The sequence below is a fragment of the Argopecten irradians genome, chromosome 5 (genome assembly GCF_041381155.1).
Source record: "Argopecten irradians isolate NY chromosome 5, Ai_NY, whole genome shotgun sequence".
In the NCBI taxonomy this organism is placed as follows: domain Eukaryota; kingdom Metazoa; phylum Mollusca; class Bivalvia; order Pectinida; family Pectinidae; genus Argopecten; species Argopecten irradians.
The window spans coordinates 23,344,982-23,362,886 of record NC_091138.1 but is presented as its reverse complement, the minus strand read 5'-3'; the positions used below and the strand labels follow the sequence as shown (position 1 = coordinate 23,362,886).

Here is a 17,905-nt window from a genome sequence, read left to right as displayed (position 1 = left end):
GTTAAAATACACCCATCATAAATTTACCTGTATTCGTCAAAACTTAGTACTCTTTATTCTCATATTTCGTCATTTAAGTACGCGTATAATTTTACTGAAGGAAAGATAATCGGGGATTATCAGAGAAATATCATCGACCAACGATCAGTACCGGTATCTTATTGTTAGGCTTATTTCATTACTGTCACAAAAAAACCCCCAAAAACCTGAGAATATTAGAACTTAAATAATGGCTGCCTGATTAAAGCATTGGCAAAAATTAAATTTCAAGTAGAAGTTTGATACGTTCACAGAGATGATTACACAAACTTTTATGCATTAATATTGAACTTATTTGTTTCAAATCTATGCCACTTACAACTTGTGACCATTAACTTGTTTTGTTACGTACATAAAACCCCTTACATCGATTGATATATTATGTTGTGTCTGAACGTTCAGCATTCAATCATCTACCATGTGCTAGATATAGGTCCTAGAGTGAAGACAATATGTGTTGTTCCTCTATCAACCGTATGTAACAATCGCAAATACGGTTGTGTTTCCTTTCTCTATTAGGTAACAACAAACCAGTTGATAAAAAACTTTTTAGATGAAGCAAAGTGTGGACTATTGTCTTTGCTACTGGTCGGTCGGTTAGTTATAAAGGTATCTGAAGGACAATTGACATTTACTTGGAAATCAGATTGAACTTAATTCAAAATACTGCTTCAGATAAGCGTATAGGTAAGACATTAGAATTTCAAGATCTTTAGTACTAAATGGACTTATGTTTGAAATGGCAACCCTAATGAGAGTTTGGGCAGAAGGACCCAAAAGATTGTCTTCCTAGTATTATACGAGTACCTAGACTTAACGTATAAAACATTATTTTGATTTAGTGTTTAAACATTGCATTCCAACATTTTACCACTCTAGTCAATGAAAATCAATTAGTTGTTTGATTTCTATAAGCAGAATGTATATTTAAAATAGCCAATTGTACTATGAATGACCTTGATACAATATAATACATGATGCTATTTCAATCCCGTGAAACACGTACTTATGCTTTATTTTCAGATTAGATGTTAATTATGTCAAAGTCATGTTTTAATGTAGAAATGGTATTCATTTCTAAAACATGTTGAATTAGTAAAATACACACACAAAGCAATTTCCCAGTTATACTGACCACAACTTCAATACATTACAATTCATTATTATTCAATACCTCGTTGATAATGAATGGTTTGTTAAACATGATATGCACACATATGAATAATTTAGCCATATAGCAGGGGTTATCAGTAATCCATTTGACACATTTTGTTTTTTTCAACACGAAAGTTTTCAACTTTCAAAAATATAATTGTCTACATCTTTCGTATGGTTCCAATATAACGAAAATTCTTTTCGTGTCTTTTTATGTGAGCTTGAACAAGCTGGCACTTGCGACCTGAAGTGGTTCTTCGAGACTGATATATGTGTTTAAAATGTAAGTCATTTACACTTTTAAAATAAGAAACAGATGAAACATGGTAAGAATCGCTAAACATGAGTTATGAATACTTGAGAGACATTCCTGTTTAAACAAAAATATGTTATGGTCTTCCATAGGGAGCTGCCATCACCATGGATGAACACACCACTCCGCAGGTGCTGATCGAAGCCCTTCGGGAACAGTGCCTTAAAAGGGGATGTGGAGGGATAAAAGGTCTGGGACTTGTGTTCAAAAACATGGATATTGATTACTCAAAGAGGATTGTATTTGAAGAACTACGTATTGGTCTACAGAGATATGGTATTTTAATGTCGGAGAACTTTCTCAAGTCCCTGTTTAACACACTCGACAGAGACAACAGTGGCGGAATTGATTTCCAAGAATTCATGAAGGCATTAAGACCCCCGATGAATCAGGGGCGTATCAACGTGGTCAACGAAACGTTTGATTTGCTTGATGCCGATCATGACGGATTGCTCAAAATCGAGGACTTGAAAGGTAAGTATAGTCACGAATGCCGTCATGATGGTACTTTATGATATAACATAAAATGTGCGATTTGTATTTTGGAAAAGAACATTGAAAGTAATAAGCATGTTGATAAGATAAAATTGCATTCTTTAATGGAATTCTGCGTTTTTTTACGCGGACTTTTTGTAATCATTTCATAATTTGACACTCAAACTCGAAGGTAAATTATTTAGTTATCAAGCGTCCGCCTTATTGTTTCCTATGCAATATATGAATCACAAGACATCTGGTGAAAGAAAGGAATTCAAAAGCTGGATGAAAACAGAATGCCTTATGAAATCGGTTCACATTTCACAAAGCAACGGCAAAAAATAAATTGTTAAAATAAAATATCGTATTATTGAACATTTATTCCAATAAAATCATATATCATAAACCAGCTGATTTTCGCGTTTTTATGACTACTTATGAATCACTTTCTCGTGGAGATTTAATCTCCCGATTTACAGTCATACATTCATTTATTTTTGCGAATTATTCTTGCCCACGAAATATAATAGTACGCGATATTGAGTTGGTTTGAAAAAGGTATGATATTGTACTAACAGTATTGAAATACAGGTGTATAAGTGTTTGGAATCTGGATCAGTAAGAGTTATCGCCCATACTTCACATATCCTCTATTTATTCTAGACGTCGTTGATTATATTACTACGACACGTTCAATTGCTGTGTTGTCAATCTGTATTAAAATGCGCGTTACAGCAAAATTTGACTAACCTTAATAACAATAATTTAATTCCTTTTGTAAACAACATACGGCTGTTGATAGCCAATACACTATAAAAATAAGCCAAACTTTTAAAATAATTTTGGGTTTAAAGAATTGCTGTGCTGCTATGTCGGTTTTGCTAATGTTTTAGTCAATTTCTACAAAATAGCAGACTCTCTGTATGTCAAATAATTATATTAATTCAAACATTACAGAAGATGAAATCAAATTTTAATTTATTAAGATTGTAACGTGTATTGATTAAGTCTTTCTGATCGATCCTAGATTTTATTTGTTTTTAAAAAATACAATTAAAAATGGTAAGGTCCATTTTAGGCGACCCCTTTTAATATCAATAACAATGTAACCTAACAATTTCAGTATATAGTCTAAGTTAATAACGACGGAAGCCTTGTTAAAGGTTTCCGATGCACACAAACCACTGGATTCCTTGCAATGCAGAATACAATGCTATGTGTGATATTGGAAAATATTTTATATTTTAACTTCAGAAAATATTTCATATTTTAACTTCAGTTCTTACCGGTAAGGATACTAGTATGGAAACATTTTAAATTTACATTTTTTGTGGCTAATCCTTTTCTTGAGAGTTAAGTGACATCGAGAACTACCACTGTGGATAAAGTTTCTTGAGACGAAGTTTAGTGCAATTAACGAGAGCTTGCTGACATGTCTGTGATGTCACAATATCAATCACAATCAGCATATGGTGTATTTGCCAGCCCGATATATTTAGATACGACTCTCTTTTGATCTTTCGGAAGGATATCGATTCGCCTCACAGCATCACACAACAGTGATTTCATTATACAGTCTTGGCGGTCTAACATTGTAAGTACATAAGTAAAGGGTTGTAAGCCTATTCTCAGGTCTATAATAACCATTAGACCGGCCAAAGCAACAAACCTACTATTGATCCAGGCTAGAGACGATGATTAAAGTCGTCTAAGTTCACTAGGACTCTCATAATGTTGACATACATAATACACAAAGTGATTGCTGCATGATCTTAACAGTATAGTATTGAATATCTGATTCCGTATTATATCAATGATCTCCCTTTTGGGCAAGTATCGATTGTGACGTCATTACTTAGCGAGCAAACATGGCGTCGTTTTTTTCTGAAGAATATGACGTTTTACTCCTAGAAACATTGTGTAAAATTCAGTACCTTCATACGAGTGCAGATAACTATGTAATATGCAAATATGCAATACGTTAGACCAACAATTGTTTCTTATTTAGTTTATCACATCACATATGATAATAATGAGTATACACCAGTTGTTTTGATCGTTTCTGAATCATCTGATTTGTGTATACTACCTATTACACGATTTTCAGTGATACATTATTCCGTAATGGTGTGTGAACCATAAACACATTCAGTGGTAATGTCTAAAGTTTCCCTTACTTTACCATTATTTGTTTGCAAAACTGTATGTTCGTTTGAGTAAATATTTACGAAAACAAATGTATAGGTTCGTAGTCTGAGCACAGGTGACAAAGTGATAAATTACCACAAACGGTTGTGTAGACTGAAAGACGAAGTAATACATAATGATAAAGGGAAACAACCCGCTACAAATCGACAGTGTCACGCAATCCGCGAATATACAATAATGGATATATCATAACCTTAAAACTTCAATTTCATGATTTGATCATACAAACTAAAGTGATCTTTAAAAGTCTTATGTTTCTTTTTATAATAATTTGAAATCAAGTTAAGATGTGCCGAAGCTATGAAAAAGAGATTTTTTTTAACTTCGATATCGTACAATTACAATGACACAAACCCCATACCACACTCCGCCAATATCTATACAATCAGAATATGTACAGCTGGAGAGCGTTAAAAGGCTCTAAAACACATTGTTATTACCTAATGTTGATTGCCCCCATCTCTACCACAGTAAAGACTGTTGAGTAGTGTTACATCCATAAAGTAGCCTCACCCCGGTTTTTAACGGAAGCAAACATTGTCGATTGGTGTTATCAAACCATTTACTACTATATCAAGCGCCGAAACCATTCTAACGGACATATGACACTTCCAACCACTTAACCCTTTTACCAGGAGAGGCAGCAACTGTCAATATTGGAGTTATCTGTCTCGAGAGCTCGTGGATCAGTAGTGGGACCTTGATGATCTTTGGTAATGAGAAATATAATTGGTCGTTTGGTGGGGTATTATGGTTGGCAATCAACATAGAATTATCTTAACATATTGTACATCAATTCTATTTGGCTCACATTTGTAATAGTTGTATATATTAATACTAAGATTGAAAGAAAATAAATAAAAACAAAACAAAAACAATTGTCAATGTAATCTTTATGCCTACCATGACTTTTTGTTTCTTTTAATTATCTGTTGTGAAGTAGATGGTCTGGCGTTATTTTCTCTTTTATGTGTCCATTCCATCGTCCGTATTAAAGTCTAATTGAAATTGTACAATACATTTTATATTAAATATAAATAAACGATTAAATAATAATATCGGTAAATAAGTTTCTAATGTTACGTTACCACCATACACGTGGTATAAATACTAGGCTACCTGTATTTTGACAATAGGCAAGAGATTCGCACTTCCTATGGATGACTTATAAATGCCCCCTCCCCTTCCCCACATACACCCTGAATGGATGTTAGTCCTTCCATAGTCATGCTGTAAAATCCACCAGATCAATGCAACTCATTACTCTAGACCTTTATTGATATTGGCATGATGGATTCAAATGTACTTAACTTGATTCATGTGAAAAATTCAATGACATGGCTTAATTAAAAATTCAATGAATCCAACGAAATTCTCTTTACTTTTCATTACACCGAAAACTCGATATGGCGTAACGTTTGATAAAAATGTGCCAATATCCATTGTAGCGTTTCACATTTTTTTACAAGTCAATTACTTAATAACAAGTTTGTCTTCACATCTATCTCCAGGGCAACAAAAAAACAACATTAGCCATTCACTGAGTTTGTGTGATGATCCAAAAATTCATTGTATCGATGCTGATTTAAAACTAGTAATAGAGGTCCTTTGTATTGTAGATTAAACACAATGTAATCTTGTTTTTCATTTTGTTAACTTAAATTATTCATACATAGTGTAGTTTTGATAGATATATTTCCCTACAGAGATAGCGATATGGTATCAAATAGTCCCAAAGCAATTTGATATGTGATTGAATTCCCTAATAACACATACGTTAATTAGTCGTCGTCAAGGATACGAAAACAAACATTACTGAGTATTAATCGATCAATGTGAAATTCGAAATGTTATACTAAATAATTATGAGGCGAAATGGTTTTAATGCTTTTTCAACATTTCAAGCTATTGATCACTGACTTGGTTTGCTAACACTAGCATAAAGAGATTGTGTAATTCCTATTAGATTTGCTAGAGTTCATTGTTTGTGTTATGTTCAAAACAAAATAATTGCTACAGTTCACGTCGATATCAACAATTATATTTGGGATTTGTCTGGTTTAACAGGGTAATTTTTATATCGAGAATAAATATCCAGTGAAAAACATTACAATCAAAAACACTGTGACCTACCTTTTGAATTTTTCATCATTTTCTGAATTGAACTTCACAAACCTAACATTTACAGGCAAAAACAGCAAAAACTGTTATCTCTATTCTAATATTAATTGATTAGGACTTAAACAATGAAACTGTGACTTTTCACCCTTTGAGCTCTGAAATTACCATGAGCGCGGAAAAAATCAGATATTCTGAAAAGCATACAATATGCAGTTGACCCGAATGTATCTTCATGCAAAATAATTTGCTTATCACTGAGTGGCCGTTAAACGACCCAAAGTTATACCCCTCCAAATTTAAGTATTTCCATATGTTTAGAATATTGTTGCATAGTTGAAATACTTTGAATACTCGAAACACGTGCTATAATTTGTTTCAATTCCCATTCTGAAATTGCTTACCTATTATATGGGGATTTTTTTTGTGGTAAGATAAGTCACTGCCATTCCTCGAGTAACATTCTCTGTCAAATATCAACAACAGTTGAACCATATTTTAACTGGTGATTCTATGCATTTTCACCAACATTGATAAAGTATATTTACTTAAGTGGAATATTCCCGTCTGACTCAAAACTTATTCACTAAACATAACGAAATCTTTGAAGTTTTATGTATATTTTACTATCTAATGACTTTATCAAACATTCATCTTTTGTCAAATTCGAAGATTACGAAAAGTAGGTATTTGATCGTGGGAGCTGGTCTTATCATGTAGTACAGTACACTGGTCTTATCATGTAGTACAGTACACATTATGCTTGGCAATTAGCAGACATGCGCCAGCAACATAAAAACAACTCACGGGTATTCACAATAATGTTTTATTGATAACCACTGGCCGGATTGATCAGTACTGTCAAATGAACTGCGCGAAGACAAACATGTTGTTATGGATGAATATATAAATGATGGTGAATGGTTAATTTAAATACAGTGATGGTTGGTAGGATCCGGGATATCAATGTATTATTGATTGACAGTTCAAATAGTTTTTTTTTTTAGTTTTGCATTATTTATGTGTTGGCTATGATGTGAACCTTTTAAAATGACTTTCACCGGTCATGTCAGAGTTGTCATTATCCATATAAAGGTATTACGTATGTATATTTGTTTTATTGCTCTGAGGATTAAGAAACTAAGAACAGCTCCATTTTGGGGCTATTTTGACTTTTATGAACAAATTGAAGTGGATTGCATGCTAATGCATGTGAATGGTAAAAACGCTTTCTTGATAACCTTTTTGTAATTTTGTACATTTTGTCTTCTTTATTCTTGTTTACTTGCTGTTTACTTCTCCATAATTCAAACATTCAAACCATGTCACAATTGTTAAATGAAATTTGATACACGTGTTTACCTCACGAATATAAACAATTGAATATAAAATATGTTTTATAGCGTTGAATTTACTATGGCTTATTTTTTATTGAACTTATCATATTCAAGACATTTTCCCTATTTCTCCATATGCTTATTTTCATGTACGGGTTATATTCAATTATATTCGCTTATCATATGGTATTGCACTGTTTTGCTTTGATAAATTTGAAGTGAACCACTTCTATCTACTAACATGGTGCTGTCTACACACAAACACATTGTTATTGGGGACCATAGATAACACGATAACCAAATACACACTTGTACAATTAAACACCTTAGAGTAGATATATGTCCTATAACAAAACTAGACTTTGAAAGGAGACTACAGTGATTAAGTCAACAATTGAATCATGGACTTCAACAAAATCTATAGAATTAAATCTACTGGAAAACTGAAACGGAAATTATCACCGGTGAAAGTCGATTCGTCCGAGTCCAATTCGTTATAAAATCAATGTATCGACCAGCCTGTCTTGGTGTGGCGATGCCTATGCTTATCAGAATCAAAGACGACCCATACAAAAGACTTATATATAATCGATGTAACCCCCCTATGATTATATCTCAATGGTCTCGTATAATTCAGTATCCGGGAAGGGTACTGAAGGCCACGGATCAGCCATAGATCATCCCATCACGTGTATTTTTATATGAGATAACAACAGTGCACTGAATTTTTTTAATGTTGACTGGTAGCCAAGGAAACGCTGGTGGCACCAGTTACAACGCCGAGCTAATAATAACAGTAGTAGGCGCGTGTGAACACGTGTGTTAAGATACAAAACAGTGTAACCGTGTGTGGGAGGAGTATGAGGAAAAGTTCGCTAGCCGATCGTGGGGTACTGAAATTTACTGTGTTTACATCATTCTGTGTGGACATGGCAAAGTAATTATCTGTGGTAAATTAACTTTCTGTTGTGTAGTTAATTGGCGAGCAAATTATTAACGATCCGTGAATGGCTAATTTTCTGTGGTGTTCACAATAGTAATCATCGTTTGATAAAAATCAAATATTTATTCAGGGACACAGATCTGGGAGTACATTTTTGAGTCTAGAGGACACCAAGAAGTAACATAGTGAAAGGCTAATGGCTATTTCATCTGTAAATTGTTTACAGAACAAACGGCTCTAAAGGGGGATAAACTGTATACTGGTATTCATGGAGGGATGTGCTGCACGGGGATTCTCCTACATGTAAACAGGAATTAAAAACACTTAACCGATGTCAGGAAGCTTAAAAACTGTGTTTCACCTATGTGGCAATGGAAACTATGCCTTGTGAAAGATAATTGATCACATATGATATATCAATGTTAAGTTTATCTTCGGACCGAGATATCTAGAGCCTGTTAATAAATTAATGCCTTTTTGCGTCGGTTAATAGTTTTGCCACGGGTTAAACAGAACATCTGTTAACTTCTGTAACATCCTTTTCGGCCAAAGGTGAATAATGGTTTCTGTTTGAGAACCTCGTGATTTGCTGTCTGGGAACATCGTAATTTGTTTTTATCTAACGGAATTTATCATTTGTTTTCTTTGGTGCCATGCCTCTAATAATACGGAAGTAAGTTGTTGCGTGTGGCGTTGTATTAATGATATACAGGAAATGCCTATTGCGTGTCTTTATATTACAAAGACAAGAAAATAAGGATGATTGATATGTGCTAGCCCGAAGTAAAATTTCCTCACACACATGTACACGTGCTTTTCGTGAAGAGTTCAGGGCAGATCAAAGAGCAAATGGATACATATTTTGGCTGACAGTGCGATGATATATGATACATACAAACTACTGAGAGCAGTTTGATTCACTTTAGTTCCGAGAGGAATCTAACATTTCCTTTAGAGACTCAAAAGTTACAAGACTCAAACTATTCTACTACTTTCTCGCCCAGAAAATATATTTCGAAAAATCTGGTATTTTATAAATTTCAATATGTATAATTCGTGGAAGAAGGATCTTTCGGACAAAGGGATTGAACTCATGTCCAGAGTGCGAGACGCAGTCTTATCCAGGGGCTGCGGAGGTATAAAGCATCTCGCAGTTATCTTTAGACACATGGATATTGACTTTTCTCAAAAACTCTCTATGGACGAGTTCAAGCTCGGGATACAAAAATTCGGATTAGAGGATCCATTGACGGATGAAGAAATGCAGCTGTTGTTTTGTTCCTTTGATACAGACGACAATCTAATGGTGGATTTTAAAGAGTTCCACGATAGGTTAAGGCCTTCTCTGTCCCAGGGTAGACTAAACGTCATCATGGAGACGTTTGACACTCTAGACGTCAACAACGACGGCAAATTAAAATGTGACGATCTGAAAGGTAGGGTGTAACGAAGAGGGTAGAAAGGATAAGTCAGGGGCGAGAGATTTGTATTCCAGATGAAAAGTGTTTCATATAGTGTTCCATATACGAGAGGAACTTTATCTTATTTGCAATAATAGCAAAAGAGAATATTGTTCTGTTGAGTGTCGATGTTGGGTAAGTGTCTGTACTGGGGTGTTGATGGGTGAGGGTATTGGTACCGTGATCAGGGATGTGGGATCTTTTCATCATTTCAGGCTTGGAGAGGATTGATGAATCTGTTATGGTATATATTGTTTTAGTTAAAGAAGATACCGTTGGGTGTAGAATATTTCATTAAACATTGTGAGAACGGCAATTGAATTTTACTTCTTCTGTAGAGCTTTATGAATTTAGAGTTATTTGCACAATTGCTTTTAATTAATATAGATAGGTGTATTGTATGTGTAAGTTGTCGTAGGACTGCATACATATGTCTTCAGAAGAAAAAGTCAATATCGTGAAATACCCACAACAGTATAAGTAATACACTTATCCTGATGTGAATAATTCATCTTTTGTAAACCGTTGCCAAACCACTCTCGATTGTCTTCCATCATGACCTCTCAGCATTGGCATGTAAAACAATCGTGTCAATTACTCAATATACAACATGTATATATAGACCTACTGTACCTATTGTGGTAGTAGTGTGAACGTTGTTACGGACGCTGTGTTACACTTATTGACTCCATTTGTTCTGAATCAATACAGCTTATACAACTGAACAAGCTATGAACTAAGCCAAATGTTTACTCATGGTCAGATTATAACTAGGCGAGCCAATATAACAGGTACTCGCCAGACTAATTACAAAGTATTGGGTATCAAGCTGATCTAAGTCCACCATTATAGCCCCCTGGATAGCTAGGTCGTTATATGTCAGTATTCCTGGTAATCATCAAATCTGGGAAAAGTACTAGAATTATTCCCGATCGATATAATTTGTTTTACAGTATTTTTTTTTTTATTTTTTTTTTTTAAAATTTCATCAAGGTATAAAAAAAACAATGGTATGCAAACTGTGTGAATCCGTGAATCTATGTAGCGAATTCTCCCAAAGTTTCTGCAAACTTATTTTCAAATTTATTTCATACCCCGATGAAATTAAAAAGTAGTGATTTTCTCAGTATGCAATAAAATAGGATAAAATAAAATAGTTTAAACGTACGATTCCAATGATTTTCCAAGGGATTCTTTATCCAAATAAATACCCAACAAAACAAAATCTGTCGATCAGAAAGTCGAATTTATTATGAAAACAAAGAAAATATAATTATATAGATTTAAACTCTCTATTTGATAACAAAGTATTACACTTACTACAAAAGAAATACTTAGTACTTTACCAAAATGGATCAAATACACATGTAAGCAGAGATTCCCTAATATATCTTTTTACGTCCCAAATCGTGAAAATTAGGTTTATATCTTGAAGTTGAATAGTTTGTTTTATGCGTGATTTAGCAACACATGAGACGGTTAATTGACTATGATATAACCTAGATATAACCTATGATGAACGTGGTCGATGAATCAACGAACGCTTCCTCTTCACGAACGTCTGGTTCGATCCCCATTGTTCTTATTATATCTGCCATTTGGTTTTACTTTTCACGACGGTTTCGTCGTATTCGATGAACAAATGTCCCTCCTATTCCACTTTCTCATGGAGTAAACTTTGCCCATATTTTGAGGGTATTTTGCAGTTAGTAATATATAACAATTTTAGCAATGTCTCTCCTAAATGAAAAGGTCTACGCCCATAGCTTTCACAAAGAACGAACATTGATTCCAGATCACAATTTAATTTAAATCAATCCGACATTTAAGTATCTGCATTTCTACGACTCTGATTGTAATACATGTTTTATAACTATTGATGAGTAATCAAACCAAATGTTTCTGCATCCTTGACATCTTGTCATCCTTAATTCATCATCTTCTTTATACTCTGATCACATTTCTATCATTGTTATATTATATCTTTGTTTTAAAACATGGCTATGATGTCATCTTTTGTTGTCACCCGTGATTTCTCCTATACGAAATGCTGCCATTACAATAGATGTATTGCACGTATCTGTCTGTATTCAACAAACTTCTTTTAGGTCGGCAGTTAGATGAACAGAACAGCTATTGCAGTTCTATTGTTCGTATAGTATTCTATTGTCTTATTACTACTTACTATCTGATTTGTAGTTATGTAGAAGTTGTGTTTGAAAGGTAGATACATAGAAGTTTTATAGAACATACCAACACATATCACGTTTTATATGGTGTTTTCATTTCAACTATAATGGATACGAAAAAAATCATATTGTAATAACTAAGGTATAATTTTGTGTAGTTGGACACTCCAGAACGTAGTCTTGCGTGCATATTTGATGTTTCCTAAATGTGTGTAACCAGGTATGCAATGATAATAGTGCAGTGCACGGTATACAGCAGGAAATATTTAATTGGAATCGGCGTCTGTGGGACTGTATATGTGTTTGATGTACAAAGGCTTACAGTCACGTCATAACATTCATTAGATGCAACCGACTTTATAAACATATATCTTGGCGGAGAAACAAAATACATTCTTCATGTGTAAATTAAAATTAAACATTGGCACACGAGTTTCGTTTATCAATACCGGATTTAAAGGTAATCAACTTTTTTATATATAGATATATTTGAATCTACTGGAAGTATGCACCTGATATTTGCAAAAGGACTTAAATATTGCGTGCAAAGTGAACGTCAATATCTATTTTTGTTTGATATGTGTATTAGGTTTTATCACGTTTATTATGATCGAATGATGATGTGAATCAAACGCAATGCATAATCAAGTTGTAGATACCTGAACAAACCTCTTCATGTCTTTATTAAAGACCCAGGAGCATGATTGATTTTTGTCTAGTTTGCATTGAAGTTTTATATTTGTCAATATTTATTCAACCATTATGGAGTTTCTAAATTTCAATGTGATCTATATTAAATCCCGCCATTAACGATACCCATTTAAACATTGTCTACAAACGACATACTTCATGATGTCAACACTGTGAAATTTAACGTTGTAGGAAATTGATGTATTTTAGTCGAATAAAAGACAAAAAAAATGTAAATGAATTCAAGGCAACTCTAACACGTTAATGATTTCTATGTTTTTCAGTGAGATTTTCCGACAACGTAAAATGCCATCCAAAGTTCTTATCTGGTGAGTGGACGGAAGAAGAAACTCTGCGCAGCTTCCTAGATACCATCGACGACCAAAATAACCCGGATGGAGTAGTGACGCGAGAAGAATTCCTAGACTACTACGCAGGCGTTAGTGCTCTTTATGACGATGATGCTTACTTTGACCTCACAATGAGGGCTTCATATGGTCTTCCGAAAAAAGGATCCAACAACAATAGAAAATAGAACACAGAATCATAATCTATATAGCTAACAAAACAATTTAATTTTCGAACAATTTGAGTAAAAGTTGCTGCATTTATCATGAAAAAATTGTTATAGTGAATGTCTTAAAGTAAATGGTCGGGCTACGGAAAGCTAAAGTCGGTAAAATTGGTATTGATATATCCAGCATAATTTCTTAAGAAACAGAAAAATGAAATTTAACGTCAAAATCGCTGTGCATGCAAAGAAAATAATTTATATGCCCGTGTTGACATATCCACGCATACTCGCTTTCATTGAGTCAGATGAATTTATTTTTAGAACTGTGGTTGTTTTGATATGTAAGGAATTTTGGAAGGACAATAAATGCATGTAGACTGGTTTTCTTTGCCCGACTATTCACTTTAAATATTGGCATGGGTGCATGCAGGTTCTATGTCAAGCCAAAAAGGTTTGTAACGGAAGTAAAAATAAACAAAGAACAGAGAGTGGTGTAAATATTTATAAAGCCTCTACAAAAGTAAATTGTTAAGGATGTATTCTTCTGAGGTTTCAGTCCCGTTGAAGTCTCGTTGCGACAAAGATCAAAGAAGTTATGAGATTTTCAAATACAATTTATCAATATCTGTAGCAAGTTGCCAGTTGCAAATTTTGTCAAAAAATTACAGTTCTAACTTAAGCAGATTTTTTTATACGGGGATTTTAAGAAATGGCCCATTTGGCGGCCATTTTGAAATTGGGTCTTTTTTCGCTTTGAGTTGAGCCAAAGTTTTACCATTTTTTACTGAAATTGCTTTTACTTAAAACATCACTGCACCAGCATTTTTAGCTGTATCGAGCTAATTATTGCTGTAAATGTTTACTTGGTTCGTGGTTATTAGAATATTGAGAATTAATATGTGAAAAGATTCACTTTTTTCACTTTATTTTTACATTTAATGGTAATTTGAGCACTTTTATTTTTTACTCTAAAATACTGAAAAATAACAAATATTCAAGTGGGGTAAAAAAGTAAGCACACGGACCCCCCATTTTTCAGCCTGATTTTGAAAGAACAACTCTTTCCCTATTGATATGCAAAATATTAACAAAAGTTTAATACCAGAACTTTTTCTTTAAAGAGTTAGATTTGGCAAAAATGGCTGAAAATGGTGCATTTTGTAGCTCAAAATTAAGGGGTAGGGGTAGCATATGTTGTTATTCTGAGAAAAAATATAAGTCTTATTAATCAAAACTGGTATATTTTAAAAGAAGACTACTGGAAACTAAATTCTACGAACAATAATGCATATCAAACACCTCATTAGGAAATTATAGCTTTAATCTCTTGTGTATATGGTCAAAACGGCAAAATTCCCATAAAATCCAATATTTTGTCAACTAGGTATCTTTGAGTGACAGTAGCTCAAAAACGAGCACACGGACATATGTTTTTTCTTTCATTTTCTTTCATGATATGAACTCCTCTTTCCAAAAATCTATATGAGAAAAAAAAAAAAGTTTAATACAAGAAAATTTTGACTTCTCAGAGGAGTACATCCTTAACCAACCTTTTTTCGCGGCGACTAAATTTTGCGTTTCACCCATAACGACTTTTCTATGACGACTAAATTCCCGATCGAGAACTCTTTGGTTCCACCTTTTTCCGTTTTTGCATTTTACAGAGTAAGCTCCCTAGCGGGAATTTATCGATTGATATTTACATATCCGTTTGTTCTTTGCTATATAACCTTACAAACTGGGAAATCGTTTACACTTGTGTAAATGCAGTCGGTTGTCGCGCAAGAATACATACACCGGAACACTGACTTCCGCAATTAGTGTTAATGCGCATCAGATTCGTCCTATATTGTTTCTGTATTTTTAATTTTTCAATCAAACAATTTGAAATGTAATGAATATCTTAAATGATATTTAAGAAAATAAAATACTTCAGAAATATTGCACCAATTGAATGAAAAAGATAGTGCTATTGTGAATTGTGTACTTCCGGAACTTGACAACATTTCCCTCTAAATGGAAGTCGGCTGTTCCGGAAGTCCATCAACTGACCGGCTGTTACATCAATCGTTAAAATTGAAAAACGAATTTTATTGTATCGGAACGTTAAATTCAAAAGACATAGTCGGTTGAAATGAAAATATAAGAAATGATTTTTATTTTTTGTTGTTTACTGGTGTGTTAACTGCATTTGTTGGACAGATATTTCAACATGACGCGCTACCGCGCGTAATTTAAAATATCTGTCCAACAAATGCAGTTTACATACCAGTAAAAAACAAAAATAAAAACCATTCCTGAATTACGTCATTATTTTGGGAGCACAATTCACGTCGTTTTCTCCGAAAAGTATGACGTTACACTCGCAGATGACGTCATATACATATGACATCATAATCAATGCCTACCCGCAAGGTCAGATAACTCTGTAATATGTAAATACAGAATATATGTAAATTGTGTTATATTTTCGAGGCGATTTATTTTCGTGATTTCTTCCACGAAATCCGCGAAATTTAATCACACACGAAAGTAAGTTTACAGTGGTCAGCTGATAAGTGACTGTTATCACTTAACCTTCAAATTGTGTTGTCGACTACTAGAATCTCTCCAATGCTTTACTTTAAAGTTGTATGTGCCGTAATTTTCATACTCACGAATTAAGAAGAGCTTTTGATATGTTATTCACCACTAAAAGATAAAATTGTACCAAGGTATTGACAATTACTTACAATGCACTGGTTTTAATTTTACAAGTCAAATAAGTGCTCAAAATGTATTTTAAAACAGTACTGCCAAAAATCATGATGTTAACGTCTACAGTGCAGTTTATGTAACATCTTGATATTAGTTATTATAAAGTGACCTCTTTAGATACCATCTAAACAGAGATAAAGTATAAAATCAAGAACTTTTACGATGCCCACATTCTGTGATATTGTAAATACTTATTAAGCATCGTACATATTTTCCGTGCCTTTGAATGATTTTACACCTTAATTCTTAAAATCTCATGGTTTCATTAGGTTATTAAAAATAATGTCAAAATTGCTGCTCAATTATGGCACACATAACTTATATCCCTTATATCAATATTGATTATATCTGCATATAATAGCAAAAATACAACTAAAAATAACATGACGAGCCAAATTTCAATTAAGACTACAACAAGAAGAGATTACATCACTGCCACAAACTCCTGCTGTAGCTTGAAAAAATGATTCTAAAATGTGTACACGCTATAGTATGTCATAAAAATTAACAATGCATTAGCAATTTACTGCTAGATACATTTCTCTTAATTTGTGTCCGCCAACGAAAATATTAAGTGTCACCTTTTGAATCGGAATTTTAATGACTTTAGCCAAAAATAATAATAATGAAGATATCAAAATGCTTGCAGTTGTTTTGTCCAAATATAATCTTTTTATTTGTTGTTTCATTATCATAGATCGCTACCAATGTTCACTATATTTTACACATACATGGCCATACACAGTAGTTTCATTTTATGTTATTTTGTATAAGAAAACTGTTTTCATTTTATATTCATATATTTGTAATTTTCATCATTTGATATGAGAATATCTTCAGTTACAGAAGTAGTTAATTTTTCACCATTTTCTTTTTAAATAAAGAACAGTTTTAAAATGCAATACATTGTGCTGGAATTTGTAGTTATCGATTCTCTGTACTTAATATATACTAAATACTAAAGCCTATCGTCAATATTTCGAATGTTATTATCAATGTGGCAATATCCACGTCTCTGGACTATGCCATAGTAAAACTGAAGGCTTTGTGTGTGACAACAGATGACACAGGTAGTTTGATCCTTTGATGTACATCACAAGGATCGAATAATGATACACTGTGTGGCTTTGAAGTAGGGCGGTGCTATATGATATTCTTCAAGTTAAAGGAAACCTTTGAAGGTCTGCGATAGGTAAGTTTTTTTTCTCTTGTAATGCCTTCGGGTTTTGCTAAAACATAGTCCAGGGGTAGATATGACGATAGTGATAGTAACCCATGAAATAACGAAGATGACTCATATACCATATTGAAGAAAAATAAAAGGGCACCTGATATTACAGCGAACGATAGGTTCATTTAAGGAAGACTTCCATCTCTAGGCACTTGTCAACTACTAATTGATGGTCGATGTTTTACTCAGAGTATTAAGGCTTTGCTTCTAAACCTTGCATGTCCTAAAAGTTATATTTGCCGTATTTTTTTGGCTTTCATATTTTACTCGCTATAAAAGACTTTCAAACATTTTGAGAATTACAGTACTTATATTTTACGAGTTTAGATAAGAGCCCAAAATGATTTTGGAAGTACTGTCAAAAATCATTATATTTACGTCTATAGCGCAATGAAAGGATTACAAATGGTCAGAAAGTAATGGTCTGCAATTTTATTTCACACTTTTTACATAGCTATTAATTATTCAGATATT

At 33.4% G+C, this 17,905-nt stretch overlaps 1 protein-coding gene across 6 annotated transcripts in view; it reads left to right on the top strand.

Annotated features, from left to right (window-relative positions):
- The window catches only part of LOC138323275 (calcyphosin-like protein), a 56,028-nt gene extending 40,444 nt beyond the window's left edge, over positions 1–15,584 (top strand). For 5 of the 6 annotated variants that reach the window (XM_069267747.1, XM_069267746.1, XM_069267748.1 and 2 more), the window contains 2 exons: positions 1,600–1,981; positions 13,214–15,584. In XM_069267747.1, coding sequence (XP_069123848.1) covers positions 1,615–1,981; positions 13,214–13,464 — 618 coding nt within the window. In that variant the 5' untranslated portion in view covers positions 1,600–1,614 and the 3' untranslated portion in view covers positions 13,465–15,584. Of the gene's footprint in view, positions 1–1,599; positions 1,982–8,276; positions 10,027–13,213 lie in introns of those variants that run through there. The other variant, XM_069267744.1, reaches the window with a different exon arrangement.
- Positions 15,585–17,905: the final 2,321 nt, after the last annotated feature.